Source organism: Neltuma alba, unplaced genomic scaffold, assembly GCF_004799145.2.
Source record: "Neltuma alba isolate B1F8T4 unplaced genomic scaffold, ASM479914v2 tig00004267_pilon, whole genome shotgun sequence".
In the NCBI taxonomy this organism is placed as follows: domain Eukaryota; kingdom Viridiplantae; phylum Streptophyta; class Magnoliopsida; order Fabales; family Fabaceae; genus Neltuma; species Neltuma alba.
The window spans coordinates 178,897-203,588 of NW_021633628.1; the positions used below are offsets into that span (position 1 = coordinate 178,897).

Below are 24,692 nucleotides of genomic sequence, written 5' to 3' on the forward strand. Positions count from 1 at the left end.
ATTAAGGAAAAGTGTGAGGGCTTTTTTTTTTTATCCCCAAATATTCTTCTAGTCTTTAATGTAAGACGTATTTAATTAAATTGATTAAATTAAAAAAGTTAGATAAGTTAATTATAAAAGATATGACATGTTTTTTTTAAATATCATAATCATCTTTTTTAATATCTTTTCTTTTTTTTTTATTTGATTATGGTTGATGGGGTATTAATAAAAATGATTTAGAAAAAGTTGATAAATATGAGAAATATGTCTTACATTTAAGACAAAAATCAACTCAATAATTAAATCATACATAAAGGGTTGAAGGAGCAATAAATTTTAGTAGGTAGGAAAGGTGACTTAGGTTGATGGTTTGTAAATTAAGGTTGTGTTTGGGATCACGTTTGGGCCCCATCTAATAAGTTAAGAGGCAGCTTTAAAACATGTTTGGGTTCACATTTCATCAATCTGACTTCTGAGGTTGAAATGGACTTTGGAAGAAGCTCTTTTGAAGCTGTTTTTTTTTTAGTGCTGAGGGCGTTGGAAAATACCGTTAAAATATTTATTTGGGTGTTAAAATTTTTTACCTACCTGACCCTGCATGAATTTTCTCTCACCTCACTTAAAAAAAAAACAACACACACACTCCTCATTTGAAATGGTCACATTATATATATAATTTCTTTCTAACAATAAATTAAATTTCCTTATTTTTAATAAGTTTATTTTCATTACTTCTTTTAAAATGGTCACATTATATATATAATTTCTTTCTAATAATAAATTAAATTTCTTTACTTTTAATAATTTTATTTTCCTTACTTCTTAAAAAATAGTCACATTATATATATCTAATATTAAATATGTACTATTTAATAAAATTTATATTATTTTAAGTCATTTTACATCCAAATTTACTTTTACATTTATCATCCAAACAAGTTTCAACTTCTCAAACTGACTTTTTTCTAAAACCTAATCCAAACATAAATCACATTATCTTATCTGATTTTTACTCAATTTGACTTCTGTAAAAGTCAAATTGAAAAAAAATAGTTTTGCACCGCTATTCCAAACACGTCCTAAGATGTTGGGAAGAATTGGGTTCTATTTTTCAATGGAGAATGAAGCAGCTTTTAGGAGGTGTTTAGTTATTGCCAAAACTGCTTTCTAAAAGTATTTTTTCTTAAATTAAGATAAATTTTTTTACATATTTACTTCATATATTATAAAATCACTTTTAAAATCAAATTCCATCCAAATACTCCCTTAATCTTAATACTATTATCAAAAAAATTCTTAAATACAAATATATCAATTATAATTTTCAAAATAACAATGAAAGTAACAACAAACTAACAAGATTAGTAAGATTGAAAATATATATTTTTTAAATTAATATACTAAATTGAAACTCTGTATAAAATTAGATGATTATAAATGTACTTTTTCCTATATACAAAATTAAGTGTTATCTCAACTTAAAAAAAAAAAATTTAAGTGTTGCAATCATAAATATATCAAACATCCATATATTATTATTTTTGGCCATGGTATATATTATTAAACACTAAACTTTATATAACAAATAACTTTAAAAAAATAAAGATATGTCAATCAATCTATTATTATCTTCCCTCTCTTTTTTCCTACCCACCATCAATATTTGTGCTGACCTACACTGCTTTCAAGCCATTCAAATTTAAAAGCCAAGATAACCGTACGATCACAAAGCGTTTTAGTACCCACTAGATCGCAGCGGTTCATTTGGAGCCCCGAGTAGCATCGTGTGGGGGTGCGGCATGAGAGCCAGAGGGAATGCATGTGAGGGAGGGGGGGGGGTACATCTACTTGAACGGTCACAAGATTTCAAAATGCTTCAAAAAGAAAGCGGGCTTTCATTCATTTCGCTCCATCCCTCTTTTCCTTCTTTACTTTTTTTTTTTTGGTTTTATTTTTTTAAATTTTTTTCTCAACGCTTGCATCTACGGACGGCGACAAAATTTTCAAGTTTCACAGAGTTGGTCCTCGCTCTGGTTTTAAATTTCGAAATAGGAGCCAACACAAAACCCGAAAACAAAGCTTAAATCTTGCTCTCTTTCTTACTTGTAGTCTGACACACTGCCTTCGACGGCGGGAGGGGTGGACTTGGGTATCGAAGATCCGAGCTCAAATCTGAGCTTCTGGGTTCTTCACTGCAGGTTTTTCTCGATTCGCATATTGAAATTTCTCAATTCTATGCTGTCTCTGCTGTTCTTTTCCTTGCTGCTTGAGCTGGACTTCGTCTGTTTCTCCTGTATTAGCATGCTTACTTGCAAATTGGATTTACTTTTTTCTTTTAATCTTGGGGAATGGGGTGGGGAGAGCCGGTTACTTTGTTGGTTTATGATGAAATGGTTTAGATCTTATATGGGGTTTGCGTAATTATGCTTGAGAAGTAAGGGTTGAAAGCAAAAGATTTCCACATTTTCCATATCAAATTGATTTTTATTGGAAGAGTGTATCACATTTCATTATTTCCTATCTGTTTTGTTTCTTCCCCCTTTTATATACCACGGTACTGCTTATGGAGCAGCCACATGTAGATTTTGAAAGGTTTAACTCTGCGCAACATTGCTTTTAGTTATATTCGGCTTAACTTCTTCGAATGCCTTGTTCATGGAAAATTCTTATGTTTACAGGACTGTCATTACTGGCCATACGTCTTAGTTCATTTAGGGGTATTAAAGTGAGGCGTTATAATATAATGTTCAATGTTCCCAACTCCCAAATAGTTTGCAAGAAAAGTACTCTCAATAGAAAATCTCAATAGTTTCATTGGGATCAGATCCCTCAGGGCATTAGAAGTAAACTATAAGGACACTGTGAGGGTAAGATATTTTTGGAGAGTGAGATTCAACTAGGTCGTGAGAGCAAGGTAAATGTAGGTCTATTGATATTTTATATCTGATTCGCCTAGATACATGCAATTTTGTCTGATAGCAGTCTTCATTTCAATTTTTGTATTGTTCATACACTGATTTAGAATTATTTTTATTATCCAATTAGGAAAGATGAGCTTGGATCTATCTATGTACTGATAATTTTCATTTGCATTCTTGTCTTCAGCAATGGAGTCTCTTCCGGATGCTATTCTTCAATTCATCATGTCCCATATCAATAATGCCCGAGATGTAGCAGCCTGCAGTTGTGTTTCCAAGAGATGGAAGGACTCGCTGCCTTATATCAAAACCCTTTACTTCCCTCGCAATTCATTCGACAACAATTCTGGTGGGGAAACACCTGACAACATTGTAAGGAGAATGATATCACAAATTGTGCAATTGGAAGAGCTAGTTGTGTATAGCCCTTTCTCTTGTGCTGGTCTTGCGTCCTGGCTATCACTTGTAGGTCTATCTCTTCGCCAGCTGGAGCTCCGAATGGACAATATTCTTGACACTCAGGCTTTGAATGAGAACCCATCAAAGTTGGACTGTGTGGGTGCAGCAAGGAATTTGGAATCTCTAAAACTATGGGGTGTGTTAATGGTCAATTCCCCAAAATGGGATGTCTTCCAAAACCTCAAGAACCTTGAAATAATTGGTGCTAGGTTGGAGGATCCTGTGCTGAGTGTGGTGCTTCGGTCATGTCCCTATCTAACTAGGTTGTTACTGCTTGGATGTGAAGGAGTTAGATCAGTCTCAATTGATTTGCCTTATCTAGAGGAATGCAAAATGGATTTTTATGGTTTGGGGAACATTTCTCTTAGTCTAAAATCCCCAAAGATCGAATCCCTTGAGGTACAAGGCTGTAGTTGGATCCGGGTACCTGAAACCAATCATTTGAGGAATCTTTCAATTTCTAACAATGCAGGTAGTACATTGTTGTGTTGTCCTTACTTATGTTTTTCCTTTCCATTTTTGCTCATCTTACGTTTCATTACATGGTAACTGTTTCCAGGAAGAGTATACATGGTTGATTTTGGAAAACTCACGGCTCTAGAGTCTTTGACTATGAGAGGGGTCCAGTGGTGCTGGGATGCCATATGCAAAATGCTGAAACTGTCAAGTGAAGTGAAGCATCTCTACATGAAGGTTGAATTCACTGGTGATTTTGAGGCTCTTCAACCGTTCCCAGAGATTGATTTTGTTGACTTCTTCAACAGCCATCCCAAACTGCACAAATTCGACATTCATGGAGCCATGTTTGCAGCTCTTTGTCAGAAAAACAGTCTGAAACATGTAATTTCCGAAAGCATTTTGATGTCAGATTTCATTTTGATCTCTATTGCAAGGTTCTTTATTAAGAAAATGAGTTGTGGATGTCTTTTACAGCTCAGCCTCACATTGATTCTTAAAATATTTATCCACAATTCATATATTTATTAGGAATTTTTTATTCAATCTTCTATAACATTTTAACTAGTGGAGATGCTCACTTATATATTCTACAGGTGGATTCTGGATTCATGATTCCATGTTTGGAGGACGTTGTCATCACGGTGAGATCACCACTGAATGCTGAACAGAAAATGAGCACTCTTGAATCCCTTCTGAAATATGGGAAGAGTTTGAGGACTATGGTTATTAAGATTCTTCAGATGAAAAGCAGCCATAGTAGTGCAGATGATTTTTTTGATGAGGTTTGCAAATTCACATACCAGAACCACAAGATTGTTCGAATAGAATAAGCTTTTTTTTTTTTTTTTTTGACTTTTCCTGAACCATAATTCTTAAGAGACTTCATGTTGATTTACATTCTTCAACTTGAATGCTGAATAGATTTATTTAACATTGTTGTGCTTGGAGTCTTGAACCCTTAACTTGAGAATTCATAGCTATTCTGTTAGCAAATTTGGAAAACAAAAGATGATCCTTTTCATCTGTGATTTAGTGCTGCTACTCTCATTTTCTTCCTTTTTCTTGTCCTTTTTTCTTTGGCATTTTCTGATTTTAATTTACAATTTTGTACATGACAACAAAATGCAGACAAAGGATCTAGCTAGCGGGAGCTAGATTAAATAGAGAGAAACTGGTGAAAAAATTACATGAGATTGGGGAATGCCACTGGGATTGCACAACTATTAATCCAAGGTTTATTGATCAACAACTAAAAATGTAAATACTTTGTTGATTTAGATGACATATAGAAACATGGATTAATTAATATAGATCAATCTTAATTCAATTCAAAATTTCAATATTGTATCATTAATCAATGCCCAACTAGTAAGGGTATTTGAAATTCTATTTTTAATGTCATTAGAAATTAGCTAAACCACCAAATACAAAATAGATCGTCAATAAACAAGTTTATAGTCGTTTGTTTAATTGATTTATGCCAGCTTGCTTCATACTTAAATGATTGACAAAACCTAAGCAGAACAAAAGAAAAGGCGAACACTAAATTAATTGTTGCAAATAATAAAAAAAAGAATATCTAACCTATGATAACTCATAAAGAAGCTGAAGAATGAACTGATTTCTGTTTTTATTCTATTGAAATTAATGGGAATCCAAAGTCTGACTATGTTAGTAGAGTGTTAGTAGAGTCCTACACTAACATCTGCAATACAAAGCTTCTTGTGAACATCATGTAATGCCCAAATCTTAACAAATGCCATACAACACTTGTTACATTGATTTCTGTTGACTTGTTACTTTGCTTCTCTTCATCATCATCATTGTCATCCTCAAAGCTTGACAAGTGCCATAGAAAGCTCGTTCTGAACATCACGGAATGCCCAAATTTGAACAGTGTCTCTTTGTTTGAGTTCATCCCTTAAAACTATTGTGTTCCAATTAGTTCTCAACACATATTGATAACTTACTTTCTGAAAATCATTCTTATATTTATGCAAATCCCACTGTCCAAATTCTATTGATGTTTCTGCAAGAGGAAGAGCTTCCCCATCTCTTCTTGGTGTGTGAATCAAAGGCACAGTAATGGATTGCCCCAACCTTAACTGGGTCATCTCATCATCATCCAAGAACTTGAAACTTTCAACTTGGCTACAAGGAATAGTGACTCTGCTATGTCCCTTGCTCACATCTGTGCCAGACAAAGTCTTTTGTATGACTCTTATGATTTCTGTTCCACCATATTCATCAATGATCTTTCTTTCAAATTCTTTTGACAAGCTTGGTGGTGGTGGATTTTGGTGGCTACTTGGCTCTTTGTTCTTCTTTCTCTTCATTTCCATAGTCATAATCCACTCTTCATTGCTTATGGTTTCTTCCAATTTTCTCTTTAGTGTCTCAATCCTTCTTGGAGACTTATTTATCACAGAGTTTTGCGCCTTTTGTTTTCTTTCTGTTCCACAAAGAAAGCAATCAATCATTCAAATGAATTATAACAAAACTTTAAGACTAACTTTTGAATCATACATACAATTCATCAATTCAAATAAAGACATTACCTTTAATCAAATTTTCATGGGCTATTAGGCCTTCATCAAACTTTGTTTTCACATCATGCATCATTGAGGGGGCTTTAGTGGCATAGTTGATGAGATTTTGCTCCTCATTACGTCGCCTCCTTATCATAAGTTTTAGAGGCTTCATCTTCTCTTTGACTACTATTGCTTGAGCTCTTGTACAAGATATATTATTTCTTCTAAAGTTAGGCTCAATAGCTTCATTATTGATATTAGTTGAATCATACTTCTTAGTAGCAATAGAAGCAACTTGTAACAGTATCTCAAAAGAGCTCAAATTATGTTGACTTTGTTTTATGCCTTCAAAATCTTCTATAGTCAATAAATCAGACATTCTCACTGTTGCCTTTTTCTACATTTCAAACAAAAATGTCCAATTTTTAATCAGCTTTAACTACAATTTCAGATAAATCCATCTACACACACACATGAACAATGTGACATCTCTTTTGTTGTGTGAAATTTAAATACAACTTAAGAAGCATATCAACAAGAAGACATAACAAAATATACAAACGGTGTTTCATAGCATTATTTACGCTAAAATTAAATTTCATATTCTCATAACATCATTCCAAGTATAAGTAATTTTGAGTTTACTATACTTAAATTAAAAGATGCAAATAATCACTAAAATATAATCTACAAGACCAATGTGACATCTCTTTTGGATAATATAACATTTATGTAATCACGAGTAAAACGTCAATCCGAAACTAAAATCCATCCTAAAACTACAAGTTGACACTACAAGACCGATGTGTGTGTATTGTCCAAAAGAATGAAATTCAGCAAAAAGATAATCTACATAAACCCAATTTGATGTCAAGAAGTGACTCAAATTAAAAAAAGTTCACCCTTAATCAAATTGGGAAAAAAAATTGATGGCACAAAAGCTTGCCTTATTATAGAATTAAACTAATTTCACATTCCCCAACAACATGAGCACGAAAATTAAATAGGTTAAAAGCCAATGATGAAGTCGTAGGCCCCATTCAATTACAATCATGGAAAGGTCATGACTTTGCATTGCATTTTTTTTTCCCCATTCCATTCCATTTCACACAATCAATTGCCGTAGTGATGATGATGACGACGACGAGGAGAAAGGTGAAATAAAAATGCTTACAGATTTTTCCAAACATGTATGAAATTGTGCTCTCTATTTAACAGTTTCCTCAGCCGGTTGGACGCTCTGTTTATGTGATATGAAAACAGACATTATTCTATTCTGGTTATAACACTTGAATTTGGTATCATAATTGATTCGAAATTCCAGATATTAGAATAATCAGAAGAATAGAAGAAGAAGAACTTACCCCAGAAGAGAGTGGAAGTTGAAGTGTGACGCTCTCTTTGTTTGTGGCTTCAGAAAGTTGAAATGAGTTAACTTTCTGAATGTTGAATGAGAGACTAATGGTGGTGAACGTGAAATGGGAAAGAAGATTTCTGAGTAAACAAATAGAAAGCGGCCTCAAGAGAAAGCTTGGTATCAAAGTTTGTATAGTCCTCTCTGAATTGGGAAACAAACGTAGTTTCCTAATCTGAGAGTTTTTTCTTCCTTAAAAAAAGTTGATTATCTAATTTGTACTGTCATGTGTGTGTGTGTATCACGTACTTAAATGATGCTGGTTCATGTCAAATCTAAAATTTGGTCCGGTTGTTCCCTTCGAAGCTGATATTATCAGCTTTTCAGAAGCATGTTTCTCGTTTTCTAGTTTATTTTTATTAAATGACTTAAATCCTTTTGGTTTAATTTCCAGCAATTTAGAATTTAGTGAAATAAATTATTTAAGAAAAAAAGTTAAATTTCCCAAAAAAATAAATAAATAAGGCGCTAAATTGATCAAAGTTACTGAGTCCTTATTAATGCTGTAAATCCCCCTCTCTAATAAAGGTCTCTCAGCTGGAATTTGCATTTAATTCACCAACGGTAATGCCACATTATCATATTCAAGAAAGTTTTGACTGGTTTAAAAATAGTTTTGCCTTTTTACAACGTTAACGTTATATTATTAACTCCTTTATAAAATGCATCTCCACGCATACCTTCAATTGATGTATTTGATAACTACAAACTCCAAATTTTTTCCCTTCAAGAAACCCACATTTAGGGAACTATCTAGCCTTTAAAATTATAACCCAAAAATGATTAGAATTCTACAGAATACGCCAGCCTACGTTAGTCCATAAAGAAAGTTTGATAGCTTCGAAATCCTTTTAAGTTCATCATTTGACATCCCGTGAAACTTTCTCTTTCCCTCATGACAATTCTGTCAATACATACATACATACATACGTATATATATATATATGTAAAAATACGATACACAATATATCAAGCGCTTAAATAATGCTGGCTCATGTTAAAAACCAAAACTCCGATTCGTTGTTCACTTCGAACATGATATTATCATCTTTTTTTTTTTTTTGAGTTTTTTGTTTTCAAGTTTTTATTTTATCGTTTTGTTTCTATGATAGAAGCATGTTTCTTGTGTTCTGAGTTGAGTTTCTGATCTAATGTCTTAAATTCTTTTAGTTTAAATTTCAAGAATTTAGGGTTTAATGAAATCTTTTTTTCCCAACTCAATCAAATCAATCATTTGAGGGGAAAAAATCAAGGGAAAATCACTAACAGGTCCCACAGAAGGCAATTTATTACTCTAAGATCCCACGAAATGTCAAAATCACTGACAGGTCCCAAGGGACCTCAGAGTAATATTTTCGTTTTGTAAAATGACATTACTGCCCCTCATATTCCAGATTCACATTTGCTCTGTCATTACGATTTACAACCTCAGCAGCGACTATTAACAACCTAATGAGAGGGCGTTAACAACCCTAGCAGTATCCGTTAACAACTTACTTTATAGAATTATATAACCTCTACATAAGAGTAAATTATAACCAAATAATATAATACAACAACTTTAACACTAAAATGGGAAGCTTTTTGATATCATTAAGAATTTTAACTAGATCCAATAGGATTATAGTAATATTTTAATGCGAAGATCCATTTACAACCTCAACAGTGACTATTAACAACCGAATGAGAAGGCATTAACAACCTAAGCAGTATCAGTTAACAACTTACTTTATAGAATATATAACCTCCGCATAAGAGTAAATTATAACCAAATAGTATAATACAACAACTTTAATACTAAAATGGGAAGCTTTTTGATATCATTAAGAATTTTAACTAAACCCAATAGGATTATAGCAACATTTTAATGCGAAGATCCATTTACAACCTCAATGGTGAGTATTAATAACCCAAAGAGAGCTGTTGACAATCTAGGCAGTATCTATTAACAATTGACTTTATAGGATAATATAACCTCTAACAACTATATAAGATTAATTTTAAGACTATTTAGTTATAGTTTAGTTAGTTATAGTTAGAAGTTATATTATCCGATAAAGTTAGTTGTTAACAGATACTGCTAAGGTTGTCAACAATTCTCCTTAGGTTATTAATACTTACTGTTGAGGTTGTAAATGGATTTTCGCATTAAAATGTTGCTATAATCTTATTGGGTTTGGTTAAAATTCTTAATGATATCAAAAAGCTTCCCATTTTAGTATTAAAATTGTTGTATTATATTATTTGGTTATAATTTACTCTTACGTGGAGGTTATATAATTCTATAAAGTAAGTTGTTAACGGATACTGCTTAGGTTGTTAATGCCTTCTCATTCGGTTGTTAATAGTCGCTATTGAGGTTGTAAATGGATCTTCGCATTAAAATATTACTATAATTCTATTGGATTTAGTTAAAATTCTTAATGATATTAAAAAGCTTCCCATTTTAGTGTTAAAGTTGTTGTATTATACTATTTGGTTATAATTTACTCTTATGCAGAGGTTATATAATTCTATAAAGTAAGTTGTTAACGGCTACTGCTTAGGTTGTTAATGCCCTCTCATTCGGTTGTTAATAATCGTTGTTGAGTTTGTAAATGGATATTCGCATTAAAATATTACTATAATCCTATTGGATCTAGTTAAAATTCTTAATGATATCAAAAAGCTTCCCATTTTAGTGTTAAAGTTGTTGTATTATATTATTTGGTTATAATTTACTCTTATGTAGAGGTTATATAATTCTATAAAGTAAGTTGTTAACGGATACTGCTAGGGTTGTTAACGCCCTCTCATTAGGTTGTTAATATTCGCTGCTGAGGTTGTAAATCATAATGACAGAGCAAATGTGAATCTGGAATATGAGGGGCAGTAATGTCATTTTACAAAACGAAAATATTACTCTGAGGTCCCTTGGGACCTGTCAGTGATTTTGACATTTCGTGGGACCTCAGAGTAATAAATTGTCTTCTGTGGGACCTGTTAGTGATTTTCCCAAAAATCAATTTTCAAAAATTAAGGTGTTAGATTGATTGAAATATATTATCTAGTGCTTGTTAATGTAATTTACCTTTGCTTAAGAGCTTAATCAAGAACAATGCACATGCATACACACATATTTACACAAGCACATGTGCATGAATGCACACGCAATACATGTCATGATATGAATGTGAATTATAATAGAGAATGGGATTGGGTATTATAGAGAAAAGAAAAACAAAAAAGACAAGAAAACTCAACTTGTTTTATAGCTCTAAATTTGAATTATAAATGATATGGACTCATTAAGCAACTTGTCCCAAGAACCCAAAACACTAAAGTCAAAAGTTACACTGACGAACTCCAAAACAAATAAAGTTGTTGGATAAAGAATTATAAAACTGAGTTATTAAAATATCGCAATCTAGTTCTGATACCAATTTGATGTGGATCCAATAGGAATTTATTCTAAAAAATTTAGAAGTTACAAATTGGTTAAAGAATTGTGAAAGAATAAGTAATACAAGATAGATAATAAAAAAAGAAAGAAGTAATTTTGGAACTAGGATTAATCCAATGAACATGCATTTAAATCAACCAAGGACTTGAAATTTTCTACTTGGCTACAAGGAATTGTGACTCGACTATGTCCTTTGCTCACATTAGCACTAGATAAAGATTTTTGTATGACTCGTGATTTTTGTTCCACCATATTCATCGATGATCTTTCTTTCAAATTCTTTCAACAAGCCTGGTGGTGGTGGATTTTGGTGGCTACCCAGCTTCTTATTGTTCTTCTTTCTCTTCATTTCTATAGCCTCAATCCACTCTTTGTAGCTTATAGTTTCTTCTAATTTTCTCTTTAGTGTATTAGTCTTTCTTGAAGACTTGTTGATCATTGAGTCTTGCACTTTTTGACTTCTTTCTGCTACACAAAGAAAGTAGTCAATCAAGTAAACCATAACAAAACTATAAGACTAATTTTGAAACATATGATTTGCCAATTGAAATAAAGATATTACCTTCAATCAAATCATTAGACTTTCTTTTTCCTTCATGTATCATTGAGGAATCTTTGATGGCATAATTGATGAGATTTTGGTCCTTATTATGTCATCTCCTTATCACAAATTTAAGAGCCTTCATCCTTTCTTTAACCAATGTTGTTTGAGCTCTTTTAGAAGACACATTATTTATACCCAAGTTAGGCTCAATATTTTTATTATTTATATTGACCAAATCATACTTTTTAGTAGTTACACAGGCAACTTGTAACAGCATCTCAAAAGAGCTCTACTTGTTTGTAGGCCTGAATTTGAATTCTAAATAATGATATGAACCCGTTAGGCAACTTGTCCTAGTAAACCAAAATTAAACTCGGAAAACACCAATGAACTCCAAAACAAAGTTATTTGATAAAGAATTATAAGGTTGAGTTATTAAAATATTGCAGTCTAATTTTGATACCAATTTGATGTGGATCCAATGGGAATTTGTCCTTAAAAATTTGGAAGTTACAAATTGGTTAAAAAATTATAGAACCAAATAAGTAATAAAAAATACATAATAAAAAATCAACCCTAAGCATATGAAACTCAATATCCAGTAAAAACAATGATTTAAAAATTCCAAGCATAACAACACAAGAGTATATAAATATTTTATGCTAGGTAGTATAATTCTCTCAAGAATACATGGAAGTCATACACATGAACTCCAAAACAAGCAAAGCTGTTGGATAAAAAAATTATAAGCCTAAAGGAGATTGCAACTTCACTCTGATACCAATCCAATTTGAGCAAACTTTTTCTAGAAAATTCAAAAATTACAAATTGGTTAATTAACTTGACTACAAAGAATGGTCAATCTACTCCGTCCTTTGCTTACATCCAAATGAAAATCTCAATTTTAAGGTGGAGGGGGAAAAATTTTCTACTCCCCTCTCCTCTTTTCCTCCCCTTCCTTTGAAAAAATCAATCAAATACTACCTTAATTATTATTTCAGTCAAAATATCATATAATTGGTTTATTAAAAACTTGATGTTCTTGTCAGTCTCATCGGGGATCAAGCACTTCAAAATCTCGCCTTTCAACTGAAATTATTCCTTCATTGCATATTATTAAATAATTTGCATTATCAAAACATACAATTCCTTTCTTGATGTTTTCCCCTTCATATCTTTGACTTAATGGAATTAATAAAAAAAATTATTTTCCTAAATTGAAGGTGCTTAATTAATTATCTCTTTAATATCTAAATTGTGATTTGTATTAAGTGTTCCTTTGCTTGTCATGTCCATAGAAATTTCGACCTTACAAGTAGGACGGTAGAAGCTCTGTTTAAACAGGAGTCCAAAAAAGCGACTAGATATGATATGTTGTCAAACATATATGTAGCATCAAGGAGATGGAATGATGCCAATAGAATCAAAAGATTGATGGAAGAGAGAGGCTCAGAGAAAGAGGCAGGTTGCAGTTGGATTGAGTTAAAAAATACAAGACATGAGTTTATAGCCAAGGACAACTGTCACGGCCAAATTGTGGAGATATGTGGAATGATTAGTAAATTGGTCCATAATATGAAAGATGTTGGATATCAATATCATATCAGTTGTCATTTTCTTCTGATAACTAAGAAAATTTTTTACTTTTATGAGATCATACTTCTTAGTTTGATTGTTAGGCAATAGAAATATTGGTTTGATGTGATTAATGTGCTCTTTAAGATAGAACAACTCTTTTGAGGTTCTATATGCAGACTGTATCTCTTTCTAGAGGTCCTTTTAATATTGTTTAGTACTATTGTTGTCTGTTATACTCTAAGAATGTATGCTGTGTTTGGCAACAAATGTATCACTTTCAATTGTATTTACAATTTTATCATGAACCCTTTTGATCAGTTATAAGAATTGATTTGCATGAGTTTTATTCATATACTGTTGTTCTTGGCACTTTTCAATCTTTCATTTAGCTTACTCTGTGTGTACGTGGGTGTGTCAACTAAATACAAAACTAAGCCGGGCCAGTCTGAAAGTCAAAAGGGGTCTTTCAACAAAGTGAAAAACGATGGACTTCAATGTCAATTTCAATTGGGACTTGAACATAGAAGCCCAAACAAATTTAGGTGGAGTAAGGGAATTTTTGTATTGAATTATCGATGATGATCTCCTATTTCATCAAAACCTCCCATGTATATCAATCGAGATACATAAAGCTCTTTCTGATTCTAAATATAAAAGTTAGATGACTAATTTATAAAAATTAAGAAAAAATGCATGTTGGTTTTTCTAAATTTTTTTAATTATTTGCATTAAAACTATCTGTGGATGAAAGTTCTCTTAATATCTGCAATCAATAAATATTGTTTAGAAAAAAATATAAATTTGGGAGACAAAGTAAATTAAAGTTTTATATTATAGCCAAAACCAAAAAAGAACTCTAAAAAAAGCCTAAAGATACACACTATCACACAACCAAACCAGAAAAGGAAAAAAGAAAAAGGCAAAACAATCATAGTTCATCAAATTAAAACAAACAATATTACAAAGTCACGGTAAAAATACAAATATAACAACTAATAGCAAATAGAAATAAACTCGAGAACTATAACAAGCTTGAAAACTCAGCCAATTGCACTTCTTTCAGCCCCATACTCTTTCTCAATCCTCATGCCTCATGCAAAATCATCTTCCATCCTCATATCACTAGCCATCTACTTCTCATACTGAGATGACATAATGTAGTTCCCATCTTCTTCTCCAATCTGCACTATCACTATATTCCTACATAGCACACCCATTACTGTAGAACCATTTTTTGGATCAAAAGATTCATCACAATTAATTTTAAGCAGTCCCTCTTCCGGAAATCCACTTTTTCCTCCTCCTTCTCCTCTATCATGTTCCACCTTTTAGCACTCCAAATTCTTTAACTGCTCTACCATTAAACAAACCTTTTGATTAGCTTTTATATTTAGGGTTAGAGAGTATGTATAAATGTGTTTCTTTAATTTCCTTTTCTTTTGCTAAAACCCATGAAAAAAATATTAAACAAACCATGTAACCATTTCTTTTGGTACACATACACATTGAGTAACTTCAATGAAGCTTGCTTGATTCTTGAAGATTCACTTTTGATTTATTGAAATGAACATAGGCTCAATTAGGTTGCCAAAACAATGGGCTCAAATCAAGTGCCACTTTTGCAAAATAACTGCATCAACATGTAACAATGGAACTGATTCCTCTACTTGTTTAGTTGATTTAATTGAGCTTGCTTCATATATAAATGATATAGAACTAAGCAAAACAAAAACAAATCACTGAATTAATTGATAAAGAACATCTAGCCTATTATAACTCATAGAGAAGCTAAAAAAGAGTAAACTGGTTTCTGCTTTTATTGCAATCAAGCTCAATTACACTAAAATAATGGGCATCTAAATTCTAACTGTGTTAAAAGCCTACACTACCATCTACAATTGAAAAAAGTCATTTGTGAGCAAAATTTGAAGCTCTGAATTGAATTCCTTTGTGCTTCTGTTGACTTGTTGTGTTGCTTCTCTTTATCTTCTTCATCATCATCCTCAAAGCTTGATAAGTGCCATACAAAGCTTGTTCTGAACATCACGGAATGCCCAAATCTGAACAGTGTCACTTTGTTGAAGTTCATCTCTTAAAACTATTGTATTCCAGTTAGTTCTCAAAACATACTGATAACTTACTTTCTGTAGATCATTCTTATCTTTATGCAAATCCCACTGTCCAAATTCCATTGATGTTTCTATAAGAGGAAGAGCCACCCCATTTCTTCTTGGTGTGTGAATCAAAGGCACTGTAATGGATTGCCCAAACCTTAACTGTGTCATCTCATTATCATCCAAGAACCTAAAGCTTTCAACTTGGCTGCACGGAATTGTGACCCGACTATGTCCTTTGCTTACATCAGTACTAGATAAGGACTTTTGTATGACTCTCGTGATTCTTGTTCCGCCGTATTCATTTATGATCTTTCTTTCAAATTCCTTCAACAAGTACGGTGGTGGTGGATTTTGGTGGCTACCCTGCTTCTTGTTGTTCTTCTTTCTCTTCATTTCCATAGCCTCAATCCACTCGTTGTTGCTTATAGTTTTTTCCAATTTTCTCTTTAGTGTATCAGTCTTTCTTGAAGAGTTGTTGATCACCGACTCTTGCAATTTTTGGCTTCCTTTTGCTACATAAAGAAAGCAATCAATCAAATAAAACATAACAAAACTATAGGACTAATTTTGAAACCATATGATTTGCCAATTGAAATAAAGATAGTACCTTCAATCAAATCATCAGACTTTCTTTTTGCATCATGTATCATTGAGGGGTCTTTAATGGCGTAGTAGATGAGATTTTGATCCTCATTGTGTCGTCTCCTTATCACAAATTTTAGAGGCTTCATCTTTTCTTTGACCAGCTTTGGTTGAGCCCTTTTACAATACACATTATTTCTACTCAAGTTGGGCTCAATATTTTCATTGTTAATATCGGCCAAATCATACTTTTTTGCAGCAACAGAGACAACTTGTAAGAGTATCTCAAAAGAACTCAAATTATGATTACTCTGTTCCATGCCTTCAAAATCTTCCATAGTCAAGACATCAGACATTTTCACTATTTCCTTTTTCTGCATAAACAATGTAATGTATCTCTTATATTAGCATTAGATAAATCTATATATACATAAACCATGTAATGTATCTTCTTCTGTTGCATCAGATTTAAAGCAACTTGTCAACAATAGCACTGTTTACGCTAAAATGAAACTTCATATTCAGATCATTCCAAGTAAAAGCAGGCTTGAGTTTACCATATACTTGAAACAAAAGAGACACAAGTAGTCACTAGAATATAGCATAGATCATATAATATCTGTGAAATGTACGAGTTAAATGTCATTCTTACACCGAAATCCACAAGCTGACACCATAAAACCCAGAATAACTTCTCTATAAAGAGCAAGAGGGTAATTGATTCATAACTATGTAAGCTCAATTTGATGCCAAGAAGTGGCTCAAAACAAACTGATTTCACAACCACCCCCCCCCCCCCAAAAAAAAAAACAATATTACAACATAAGGGCGTAAACCAAATACGTTTCATGCTAATGATAAACTATTAGGCTCCCCGGGCCAAAAAAAAAAAAAAAAAAAACTAATAAGCCCTATTCAATTACAACTAAGGAAAGGTAACAGTAACGATTTTGCATTTCATTAATTTTCCCATTCCATTCATTTCACAGAATCAACTGACGTAGTCATAATGAAAATGATGAGAAAGGCGAAATAGAAATGCTTACGAATTTCTGCAAACTTATATGAAGGTGCGTTCTCTCTGGTTTCCTCAGCTGGTTGGATGCTCTGTTTCTGTTATCCAAAAACAGACAATATTTTATTCTCGTTATAACACTTGAATTTGGCAACATAGGAAATTTGAAATTCACAGATATTAGAATAATCAGAAGAAGAATAGAAGAAGAAGAAGTTACCCCCAGAAGAGAGTGGGAAGTTGAAGTGTGATGCTCTGTTTGTTTGTGGCTTCAGAAAGTAGAAATGAGTTCACTTTCTGAATGTTGAATGTTGAATGTGAGACAAATAATCGTGAACGTGAAATGGGAAAGAAGATTTCTGAATAAACAAATAGAAAGCGGCTTCAAGAGGAAACTTGGCAGGAAAGTATGTCAATTCAGTCCTCTCAGAATTAGGAAACAAACGTAGTTTCCTAATGTGAGATTTTCTTTTTCATTAAAAAAAAGGTTAATCATCAAATTGTAATGTTATATATATGTTTGTGTATTTGTATATATTACCCACTTAAATGATCCCGGTTTATTATAAAGCCAAAACTTTGGTCCGGTTCTTAATTTCGAACCTGATGTTATAGTTTCCTAATTTGAAGTTAGATATTTGATCGTTTTGTTTATATTATAGAAATATGTTTCTTTTTTTTTTATATATAAAAAGAATCAGTTTACATTCCTTAAAATTAATTAAAAAAATTATTTTTTGAAATTGAAGGTACTTATTTAATTATCTTTCTAATATCTAAATTGTAATTTGTATTAATTGCGGGATCGTCGACATATTTTTTTGAAAAATAATAATTCGTAATTAGAAACTGCACTTTTTAAATCACCCAAAGGAGGAGCTTTGTCCGATGCTTTTCAGCAGTTTGCATTCATTTAAAAAAAATCCCTCCAATCCTATATATAAAATACAAATACAGAAATTATATATATGTGTGTATATACACGCTAAACTTTTGCTGAAATTAATTAAAAACAATAATTATGTAAAATATCTATTTATTTTTTAATATACTCTTATTTATAAATAATGTCGATGAGAGTGAATCACTGAGAAAAATAGACTATAAACAATGGATTAAAAAAAGAGATGAGGAGGAGTCTACTAAACACAAGAATAAAATATAGTTTTTAGTTAACGTATGATAATTAATCTGAAAATATATAATTAATAGGGATAAAAATAAAAAGATGAATACAACGTGTAACTTATAAAAACATAATCATATTTTAAAAATTATAACTTATGTATAGGATGAAATAGAGTATAGTTGAACAAATTTTGTTTACTTCAAATCATTATAGTTTATTTAATTTTATTTCTACAGAACTCAAATTTGGAATTCTTAAACGTTTAGTTCCAAAAACTATGAGAAATCTTAGAGTTGCATTCATAAGTTCCAACTTGCTGGATTTATGACGATGACAACGAGATCACTTGAATATTTTAGATGTGCTCTATCTATTCTATAAGAGAACTTTGGGAGGATTGATCTTATAAGAAACAAAAACATATTATTTGAAGAATCTATTATAATTTTTCCCCTCATTAAAGTTAATGCAATCAATTGTTTATACCCAATAATCAATTATTAAATGAAGATATTAGGGAAAAAATTTACCCATTTAGAAATAAATAGTCTTGTCTGCTTAAAAAATGGTTTTTGACTTTTTACGACTCCTTTACCAAATGCTTCTCCACGCATACTTTCCATTGACGATCAGCAAAAGCCAATTTTTTTCCTTAAACACTAAGGCCCAAGCCATGTTTTATTTGTAAATTAAAAAAAGAAAAAGAAAGTAGAAACAGGACAATAACTGAAAAGAAATATGCTTGTGTGTTTTATATGTGGCTGCGTGTGAGAGAGAGAGAGGGAGAGAAGGGGAGAGAGCAATTCATGTAGAATTTGCGCCTACCAGCGATAGTGGCACGTAATTAATATAGGTATTATAAAGGAAAAAAAGGTTTAGAACTCTACTATAGGCATTAGGCATTCAAAATTTTTCAGCTACACGTAAAAAGTGAATTTCAAAATAATGATTCCGCAGATATCAAATCCGTTCTTCCGCTACTGACTCAACACTGTTTATGATCTAAATCAGCTTCTTCTTCTGAAAGTATCGCTTCAAATGCCACAACTGCAAAGCTGAGACTGTAATGCAGATACCCAAGGACATAATACTGAACCATGCCACTCTGGCATTTGTTTTCTCGCTTACTATCCTCATCTCAGCTTCTCTAGTAAGCACAAAAAGGCAACATTGCATCAGATAAAATATTCAAAATACTAGAAAATTATTTCTTTTTGCCACTTTTGGTGGGAGAGGGATGTTGTAGTGAAAAATAACCTGCTCTTAAGGTAGATCAAATTCTCATGGATGGCCTCCACGGCTCCTTCAAGCTTCTTCAACTCAAGCTCAACTCCCTAGGCGTTAATGATACATGCAGATACAAAGCAGAGTGTGGGAGCTTAAACAAAATGAAAGAAGACAAGGAAAAATTTTCAATTCACTTGTGATTTAGTACCATATAACTAAAAATTTCCACCTTATATTCTTTTTGGGGGGGGAGGGGGAAGATACCCAGGAAACCGCAGTGCGAGGAGGTTCTCAAGAAGGTTTCATAAAATATTAGACTCATACTTAGACATGGCCTTATGCAGACTTTGAGCCCCTTGAAAGGACTAAGTAAGAAGTTATACGTGAAATTTAAAAATGAATATGAAAATATTTCTGTTCACCTCAATCTTCTCTTTTCTTGCCACTGAATCCCAATCCTTAGCTGCAATTCCAGTTCTCCAATCAAGGTTGACACTAACTTCTTTACCTGCTTCATTGTGACCATCCACCCAGAAGCATGCCAAGTAGTTCCCAGTCTCTTGAGTAGTAAATGCGAATTGACCATCTGTTGCATTCTCCCTATGGTGAAGAATGTTTCCATATGGTGATGTCACCTGAATAAATCAGACTACTGTTAACAATCAGCAGAGAAATTTACAGCTACAGGCCAGATAAGCCATAAGAACAAGTCAATATTCCCAAATTTCTTATCTTCCCTCTTAATTAATGATATGCTTGTTTCCATTTTAACAAGTTGGCCTAACGGTATGCTTTAAGGATAAGACAAGGCAAAATTTTGCTCAATATATAATTTTCCCTTGTTTAAGATAAGGGTCAACAATAGAGGATTATTCAACATATTTCCATGTTCCTTCAGTACAGAGGATTTTTGAGAAGAAATCCATCATTAACTAATTTATTATTATGCATTTCACTGAATCTTGAAATAAGGTATTAATAAAGTAAATTATTATAAGGGAAAATTGGGGATAAATCCCTCATTGCAAATTTAATTGGCAAATGGTCCCTAGGATGATTGATTGCACAAGGAAATATTAGTCACACACAAAGGAAGGTAAGTTGCACAAAAAGAAGATGGTTTGCACAAAACATTATTTGGATATAAGGGATTAGTTTGCACATAGGGAAGATGACTTGTACATAAGAGAATTTCATTTGCACAAAAAGAAATTGAGTTGTACATCGCACAAAGAAAAATTATCACACACAAGGGAAGATAAATTCCACACAAAGGAAGTTAAATTGCACAAAGTCCTTAGGTCTCATTTACTAATTGATTTTTCAATGAGGGATTTATCCCCAATTTTCCCTTATTATAATCAATCATTTTAACAAGAGACAGATATGAAGCAATGACAATTGAGATAGCAATTAAAATTTGAGTCAGCCAGTTCCTAACATGATTGCCCCATATAAGGACTTTGTAACATCTTGATAAAGATAACCAACTAAGAGAAGAAAATAAAAGCATGCATTTGAGATTTCTGCATTACCAAACCCTCATCTACACCGATCAGAGACCTTTTTCAGGTTATTATTGCTTAGACAATAGAACTTCCAACATTTTTTACCTCCGTATGTAATTTAATATTTATAAACTCATGCAAGCCACTAAAACATTAGTTATTCTTGCTCTTCTCATCGGAAAAGAAAAGAGTTATTCTTGCTCTGCTATCTTGGTGACACCCAGAAGAGCAATAGCAGCATTACTTTACATTTGGAGATATTTTCATCATCAAAACAATTATGATCTTCAGATCATATTTGATATTTGCAAATCTCTAATACTCAATTATGTGCGAAGAAAGGGTCCATTGTAGGTTAACATCACCAAGTCATCAAGCCTAGACAAACGTCGCCCAGTACTCAACATCCTAAAACAAAACAACAAATCAGCTAAAGAATTTCCGAATCACCAGTCCAACAATCGATTTCCGAGAACATAGACTACACCAACAGGTTATCCGAAACAACAGTAAACAAATTCCACAAAATTCAGGATCCCAGGTTACCTCCCCCTCGAATTTCACAGAAACCAAACCATAAAAGGTAAAACAAATCCAGAATATGCAACACGACGATACCTTGACTCCAAGGGTGGGATTGTGGGAATGATCATCGGGTACGACGACATAATCAGCCAAAACCACGACGTTATTCTGGATTTCTTCGGAGACGCATTTGGTACCGGTGGGGGGTAAAGTAAGCCAAATAGCGTGACAAAAGGATGAAAAGAAGCAAAGAAGAAGGAGAAGAACAAAGAAGGGCAACAAGATGTGTCTGTTCTCCATAGCCCTTCTCTTTCGCCCTCTCTGTACCGAAGAATTTTGTCAGGGAGGTCTTTGGAAATAACGAAGCACACAACACTTTGGATCTCTATTTCTGTGTCCTCTGGCTCTGGTTCCAGTTTTTGCTTTGCCCCTCCCAATTTGTTTTTCTTTTTCGGTTAATTTTAAAAATCTTTCCTTTATAATTTATGTCTTTGATTCGTGCTCTTTTTAATACCAATGGGAGCTTGACATCTCAGCACAGGTGATGACGTGGCAACAGATGGTTGTTACCTGTGACCAAGCCGAAGAATGATATGAAATGGGCGAGTCACTCCCCGGGCATTAACTATAACTAACGACTTTAAATTCCGGAAATTTTAGAAAAGACCAACATGATTAGTTAGAATTAAAATTGTTTGCGTTAATCTTTTTATTATTCAAATTTATTCTCTTAATACTCATATTTATATTTATTTAAAATATTTTTAATACTCATTATTTTGATATCTTTAATAGTTAACTTTCTCTTTTTAGTATTATGTTATTAATTTAATCATTTTACTACTGAAAAAATTAAATTAAAAAATAATGCTAAAAAGTTAGTATAAAAATATTAGGGAAAAAGACAGAAAAATGCACCTTTAACTTCAAAGCCCAAAACGTCCGCCCAATTCCACAAATCCCATTTTGGTACCATGAGACCAAATTGGGATTATTATGTGAAAGGAAAAGACCACATTGCCCTTCATTTTAAATATTATTTTAAAAATATCACAGCCCCTACTGGCCAGCCGGTCACTGGACCTTCGGCGGCGGCGGTCACCGGAGCTCCGGCGGCCAGCCGACAATTGGTCACCGGAGCTCCGTCGGTCGGATTTTTTTTTGAAAATTTTTACAACTTCAATATAACGGTTAACAACTTTTGTAATGCTATTAACAACTTCAATATAGCAATTAACAATAGCTTTTCTGGGAAATTCAACAAACTTCGGCGACCGGAAACAATTATTTTGAAAATTTTTACAATTTCAATATAACCATTAACAACTTTTGTAATGCCATTCACAACTTCAATATAGCAATTAACAACAGGTTTTCTGGGAAATTCAATAAACTCCGGCGACCGGAAACAATTTTTTTGAAAATTTTTACAACTTCAATATAACGGTTAACAACTTTTGTACTGCTATTAATAACTTCAATATAGCAATTAACAACAGCTTTTCTGGGAAATTCAACAAACTCCGGCGACCAGAAAAAATTATTTTGAAAATTTTTACAACTTCAATATAACCGTTAACAACTTTTGTAATGCCATTCACAACTTCAATATAGCAATTAACAACAGGTTTTCTGGGAAATTCAATAAACTCTGGCGACCGGAAACAATTTTTTTGAAAATTTTTACAACTTCAATATAACGGTTAACAACTTTTGTACTGCTATTAACAATTTCAGTATAGCAATTAACAACAGCTTTTCTGGGAAATTCAACAAACTCCGGCGACCGAAAACAATTTTTTTGAAAATTTTTACAACTTCAGTATAACGGTTAACAACTTTTGTAACCCTATTAACAACTTCAGTATGGCGGTTAACAACAGGTTTTTGAGTTATATAATTTTTCAAAAAAATCTGTTGTTAACCACTATACTGAAATTGTTAATAGGGTTACAAAAATTGTTAACCGTTATACTGAAGTTGTAAAAATTTTCAAAAAAATTATTTCCGGTCGCCGGAGTTTGTTGAATTTCCCAGAAAACTTATTGTTAATTGCTATATTGAAGTTGTTAATAGCATTATAAAAGTTGTTAACCGTTATATTGAAGTTGTAAAAATTTTCAACTTCAATATAACGTTAACAATTACGTTTTTTTGAAAATTTTTACAATTCCAATATAACGGTTAACAACTTTGATATAGCAGTTAACAACAAGTTTTTAAATTCAAAAAGTGACATTTTTATAACTTCAGTAATGCCTTTAACAAACTCAAAAACCTGTTATTAACTGCTATACTAAAATTGTTAATAGGCTTACAAAAGTTGTTAACAGCTATATTGAAGTTGTAAAAATTTTCAAAAAAATTATTCCCGGTCGCCGGAGTTTGTTGAATTTCCCAGAAAACTTATTGTTAATTGCTATATTGAAGTTGTTAATAGCATTATAAAAGTTGTTAACCGTTATATTAAAGTTGTAAAAATTTTCAACTTCAGTATAACGTTAACAATGATGTTTTTTTGAAAATTTTTACAACTCCAATATAACGGTTAACAACTTTGATATAGCAGTTAACAACAATTTTTTAAATTCAAAAAGTGACATTTTTATAACTTCAGTAATACCTTTAACAAACTCAAAAACCTGTTGTTAACCGCTATACTGAAGTTGTTAATAGGGTTACAAAAGTTGTTAACCGCTATATTGAAGTTGTAAAAATTTTTAAAAAAATTATTTCCGGTCGCCGGAGTTTGTTAAATTTCCCAGAAAACTTGTTGTTAATTGCTATATTGAAGTTGTTAATAGCATTATAAAAGTTGTTAACCGTTATATTGAAGTTGTAAAAATTTTCAACTTCAGTATAACGTTAACAATTACGTTTTTTTGAAAATTTTTACAACTCCAATATAACGGTTAACAACTTTGATATAGCAGTTAACAACAAGTTTTTAAATTCAAAAAGTGACATTTTTATAACTTCAGTAATGCCTTTAACAAACTCAAAAACCTGTTGTTAACCGCTATACTGAAGTTGTTAATAGGCTTACAAAAGTTGTTAACCGTTATATTGAAGTTGTAAAAATTTTCAAAAAAATTGTTTCCGGTCGCCTGAGTTTGTTGTTGTTAATTGCTATATTGAAATTGTTAATAGCAGTACAAAAATTGTTAATCGTTATATTGAAGTTGTAAAAATTTTCAAAAAAATTGTTTCCGGTCGCCGGACTTTATTGAATTTCCCAGAAAACCTGTTGTTAATTGCTATA

At 32.2% G+C, this 24,692-nt stretch overlaps 2 protein-coding genes across 2 annotated transcripts; one reads left to right on the forward strand and one right to left on the reverse strand.

Moving 5' to 3' along the window:
* Positions 1 to 2,073: 2,073 nt before the first annotated feature.
* LOC114744119 (F-box protein At1g10780) lies at positions 2,074 to 4,859 on the forward strand. The gene is made up of 4 exons (XM_028932308.1): positions 2,074 to 2,180; positions 3,088 to 3,831; positions 3,919 to 4,199; positions 4,412 to 4,859. The coding sequence occupies exons 2-4, from the start codon at positions 3,090 to 3,092 to the stop codon at positions 4,646 to 4,648; spliced, it is 1,260 nt and encodes a 419-aa protein (XP_028788141.1). The 5' UTR covers positions 2,074 to 2,180; positions 3,088 to 3,089; the 3' UTR covers positions 4,649 to 4,859.
* A 14,125-nt stretch (positions 4,860 to 18,984) lies between these two features.
* On the reverse strand, positions 18,985 to 21,852 carry LOC114744117 (transmembrane emp24 domain-containing protein p24delta4). Its single transcript, XM_028932306.1, has 4 exons — positions 21,524 to 21,852; positions 19,820 to 20,032; positions 19,428 to 19,504; positions 18,985 to 19,317 (listed from the first exon to the last, which is right to left on the reverse strand). Exons 1-4 carry the CDS (start codon positions 21,728 to 21,730, stop codon positions 19,173 to 19,175), a joined length of 642 nt encoding a protein of 213 aa, XP_028788139.1. The 5' UTR covers positions 21,731 to 21,852; the 3' UTR covers positions 18,985 to 19,172.
* Positions 21,853 to 24,692: the final 2,840 nt, after the last annotated feature.